General features: G+C 51.4%; 1 protein-coding gene across 1 annotated transcript in view; it reads right to left on the bottom strand.

The window, feature by feature from the left end:
- Positions 1–5,000, bottom strand: part of LOC311326199 (myomegalin-like) — a gene marked incomplete at its 3' end in the record, with an annotated part of 72,103 nt that overhangs the window by 7,607 nt on the left and 59,496 nt on the right. Inside the window, exon 4 of the mRNA XM_084459066.1 lies at positions 1,826–1,936. Coding sequence (XP_084315192.1) covers positions 1,826–1,936 — 111 coding nt within the window. The remainder of the gene's footprint in view (positions 1–1,825; positions 1,937–5,000) is intronic.

Below are 5,000 nucleotides of genomic sequence, written 5' to 3'. Positions count from 1 at the left end.
TGATCTGACCTGATCTTAATCTGGTATCTGAAGCCAGTAATGGATGATAGGGCGTTTTATGTATCATTACCCACGATGCCGTGTGACGGCCAGAAGGGTCGACAGTAACCTGATCCGTTTGGGACTCTCTGGTTAGTGGTGTCCAAGGGATTTACTCAAATCCTATTGGCTCTCTGTCCCCAGGCCACAGAGCAGCTGTCTGTCAGGGGATCAGATCGTTCTCTCAGAGTGAGAGGGTCAGGAGTGAGAGGGTGAGGGGTGAGAGGGTCAGGAGTGAGAGGGTCAGGAGTGAGAGGGTGAGGAGTGAGAGGGTCAGGGGTGAGAGGGTCAGGAGTGAGAGGGTCAGGAGTGAGAGGGTGAGGAGTGAGAGGGTGAGGGGTGAGAGGGTCAGGAGTGAGAGGGTCAGGAGTGAGAGGGTGAGGAGTGAGAGGGTGAGGGGTGAGAGGGTCAGGAGTGAGAGGGTGAGGAGTGAGAGGGTCAGGAGTGAGAGGGTCAGGAGTGAGAGGGTGAGGAGTGAGAGGGTGAGGGGTGAGAGGGTCAGGAGTGAGAGGGTGAGGAGTGAGAGGGTCAGGAGTGAGAGGGTCAGGAGTGAGAGGGTGAGGAGTGGGAGGGTGAGGAGTGAGAGGGTCAGGGGTGAGAGGGGTCAGGAGTGGGAGGGTGAGGAGTGAGAGGGTCAGGAGTGAGAGGGTCAGGGGTGAGAGGGGTCAGGAGTGAGAGGGTGAGGAGTGAGAGGGTCAGGAGTGAGAGGGTCAGGAGTGAGAGGGTGAGGAGTGGGAGGGTGAGGAGTGAGAGGGTCAGGGGTGAGAGGGTCAGGAGTGAGAGGGTCAGGGGTGAGAGGGTCAGGAGTGAGAGGGTGAGGAGTGGGAGGGTCAGGGGTGAGAGGGTGAGGAGTGGGAGGGTGAGGAGTGAGAGGGTCAGGGGTGAGAGGGGTCAGGAGTGGGAGGGTCAGGAGTGAGAGAGGTCAGGGGTGAGAGGGTGAGGAGTGAGAGGGTCAGGAGTGAGAGGGTCAGGAGTGAGAGGGTGAGGAGTGGGAGGGTGAGGAGTGAGAGGGTCAGGAGTGAGAGGGTGAGGAGTGAGAGGGTGAGGAGTGAGAGGGTCAGGAGTGAGAGGATGAGGAGTGAGAGGGTGAGGAGTGAGAGGGTCAGGGGTGAGAGGTCAGGAGTGAGAGGGTGAGGAGTGAGAGGGTGAGGAGTGAGAGGGTCAGGAGTGAGAGGATGAGGAGTGAGAGGATGAGGAGTGAGAGGGTCAGGAGTGAGAGGGTCAGGAGTGAGAGGGTCAGGAGCTGCAGCCACAGGAACTAAACAGAAGGAGAGGAGCTGCACACAAGCAGCAGCAGCAGCTGATTGATACACTACACATATTCACTTACTGTTATGTGTGATGAACGAACCTCCCTCTCTCTCTCTCTCTCTCTCTCTCTCTCTCACACATACACACACACACACACACACACAGGCAGGCACGTACACAAACACCCTCGCCCCCCACTCACACACATGCAGACCCAAACACGCAGACGCAGACACAAACACAAACACACACACACACACCCTCTGGAATATGTAGAGAGTGGGTCGTATGCCCACCTCCCTTGTTCTCTGTAAAGCGCATTGTGTTGCCTCTGGGTATGAAATGCGCTATACAAATAAAGCTTTGATTGATTGACACACACACACACAAACACACAGGCAGGCATGTACACAAACACTCCCCCCCCCAACACACACACACACACGCACGCACACACACGGTGTCACACACACACACACGGTGTCACACACACACATGGTGTCACACACACACACAGTGTCCCGGTGGGACTCACCCGGCGGTGGACGTCATCGCTGCTCTCCTCGTACTTCTGCTGGATCCTCTCCTCCAGGAAGTAGATGCGCAGCTTCAGGCTGAAGTTCTCCTTCTTCAGGTCGTTCAGGTGCTGCGAAATGGTGCGGTAACCGCGGAAACCATCAGACATGACGGGTCTCTCGCAGGGGGGCATCCTGCACCCCCCTCCCTCGGTTCCACTCATCTCATCACTGCTAAAAACACTCAAAATCTAGTTTAGGACTCGCATGTCAACTCTGGAACCTCAACGTACTGCCGAAGTATGAAGTGACATTCAGAACCTGAGAGGGGACTTGCCCCCTCGTTGTGGGGGTGGCACCGGGGGGGGGGGGGGGGGGGGGGCGTCGGGGGGAGAGGGCTTGGAGGGGAGGGGGGGGGGGGGTGTGGAGGGTTGTGAGTTTCTATTCTGAGCCACCGGGCAGTAATCCCAGGAATCTGAGGCCTGTCAGAGAGAGAGCTGGACATAGCGCAGGCCCATGTGGTGGGCTACTGTGCCTGGGACGGCTCCTGCACCGCTAGACACAGAGTAGAGGCCTGAGAGACATGGCTGGGGTTCTACTGATGTGTTTGTGTTCTACTGATGTGTTTGTGTTGTATTGTGTTTGTGTTGTATTGTGTTTGTGTTGTATTGTGTGTTTGTGTTGTACTGATGTGTTTGTGTTGTATTGTGTGTTTGTGTTATACTGATGTGTTTGTGTTGTATTGTGTGTTTGTGTTGTATTGTGTGTTTGTGTTGTACTGATGTGTTTGTGTTGTACTGATGTGTTTGTGTTGTATTGATGTTTATGTTGTATTGTGTTTGTGTTGTATTGTGTTTGTGTTGTATTGATGTGTTTGTGTTGTATTGTGTGTTTGTGTTGTATTGTGTTTGTGTTGTATTGTGTTTGTGTTGTATTGTGTTTGTGTTGTATTGTGTGTTTGTGTTCTACTGATGTGTTTGTGTTGTACTGATGTGTTTGTGTTGTATTGTGTGTTTGTGTTGTACTGATGTGTTTGTGTTGTATTGTGTGTTTGTGTTGTACTGATGTGTTTGTGTTGTACTGATGTGTTTGTGTTGTATTGTGTGTTTGTGTTGTACTGATGTGTTTGTGTTGTACGCATGTGTTTGTGTTGTACTGATGTGTTTGTGTTGTACTGATGTGTTTGTGTTGTATTGATGTTTATGTTGTATTGTGTTTGTGTTGTATTGTGTGTTTGTGTTGTACTGATGTGTGTGTTGTTGTGTAATGTATGTGCTGCATGTGTAAATGTACTGTGTGTGTATGTGTGTTGTTGTGTGTGTTTGTGCTGTGTGTGTAAATGTACTGATGTGTTTGTGTTGTACTGATGTGTTTGTGTTGTATTGATGTTTATGTTGTATTGTGTTTGTGTTGTATTGTGTTTGTGTTGTATTGATGTGTTTGTGTTGTATTGTGTGTTTGTGTTGTATTGTGTTTGTGTTGTATTGTGTTTGTGTTGTATTGTGTGTTTGTGTTCTACTGATGTGTTTGTGTTGTACTGATGTGTTTGTGTTGTATTGTGTGTTTGTGTTGTACTGATGTGTTTGTGTTGTATTGTGTGTTTGTGTTGTATTGATGTGTTTGTGTTGTACTGATGTGTTTGTGTTGTATTGTGTGTTTGTGTTGTACTGATGTGTTTGTGTTGTACTGATGTGTTTGTGTTGTATTGTGTGTTTGTGTTGTACTGATGTGTTTGTGGTGCACTGATGTGTGTGTGTGTTGTTGTGAAATGTATGTGCTGCATGTGTAAATGTACTGTGTGTGTGTGTTGTGTGTGTATGTGCTGTGTGTGTAAATGTACTGTGTGTGTGTGTTGTGTGTGTATGTGCTGTGTGTGTAAATGTACTGTGTGTGTGTGTTGTGTGTGTATGTGCTGTGTGTGTAAATGTACTGTGTGTTGTGTGTGTATGTGCTGTGTGTAAATGTACTGTGTGTGTGTTGTTGTGTGTGTTTGTGCTGTGTGTGTAAATGTACTGTGTGTGTGTGTTGTTGTGTGTGTTTGTGTTGTGTGTGTAAATGTACTGTGTGTGTGTTGTGTGTAAATGTACTGTGTGTGTGTTGTTGTGTGTGTTTGTACTGTGTGTGTGTTGTTGTGTGTGTTTGTACTGTGTGTGTGTGTGTGGTGTGTGTGTTTGTGTTGTGTGTGTAAATGCATGCATTGAGGCATCTGGGGACAACATGTCTGAGGACACAGACAGAGAACTTGATTCCTCACGTAAAGCTGCTGTATGAGACAACCGCCTGACTGTCCCTTCCTCCGGGGCCCCCTGCCTGGCTGTCCCTTCCTCTACCTGGCTGTCCCTTCCTGTCCCTTCCTCTGGGCCCCCCTGCCTGGCTGTCCCTTCCTGTCCCTTCCTCCGGGGCCCCCTGCCTGGCTGTCCCTTCCTCTACCTGGCTGTCCCTTCCTGTCCCTTCCTCTGGGTCCCCCTGCCTGGCTGTCCCTTCCTGTCCCTTCCTCCGGGGCCCCCTGCCTGGCTGTCCCTTCCTGTCCCTTCCTCTGGGTCCCCCTGCCTGGCTGTCCCTTCCTGTCCCTTCCTCCGGGGCCCCCTGCCTGGCTGTCCCTTCCTCTACCTGGCTGTCCCTTCCTGTCCCTTCCTCTGGGCCCCCCTGCCTGGCTGTCCCTTCCTGTCCCTTCCTCTGGGTCCCCCTGCCTGGCTGTCCCTTCCTCTGGGTCCCCCTGCCTGGCTGTCCCTTCCTCTGGGTCCCCCTGCCTGGCTGTCCCTCCGTGTCCCCCTGACCCTCACTGGGTTGGGCACAACAGCTGCTCCTGAGGATCCCCAAAGCTTCCCTCCATGCCAGTGGGCCGGAGTACAGACTGCAACATCTAAGCCCCTCAATAAGATGAATATAAACCATAATCAATAAGCCCCTCAATAAGATGAATATAAACCATAAACGCTGACTCTGCGCCGTAGGCCAATGTAAAGTGAGTGAATTTGACGGTTTGTCAATGTGAAAACTATGGAAAGACAGGATGCTATTTGACCAGAGGGGGGCAGTAGAGCCCCACTCTCAAAGCCGGGTCACCTGAGCTAATGGAAACCCTAGACTCCCCCAGCTCTGGGGTGCGGAGGTGATCCGGAGCTATTTTAGGAACTGTGCCGCTCTGGCTGTCACTCTGGAATCCAGGACTGGGACCCGGGCTCACTAGCCCTG

Source organism: Borostomias antarcticus, assembly GCF_949987555.1.
Source record: "Borostomias antarcticus genome assembly, chromosome: 26".
NCBI lineage: Eukaryota > Metazoa > Chordata > Actinopteri > Stomiiformes > Stomiidae > Borostomias > Borostomias antarcticus.
Note: the sequence above shows the minus strand (reverse complement) of the source record. Positions and strands in the feature narration are given on the sequence as shown.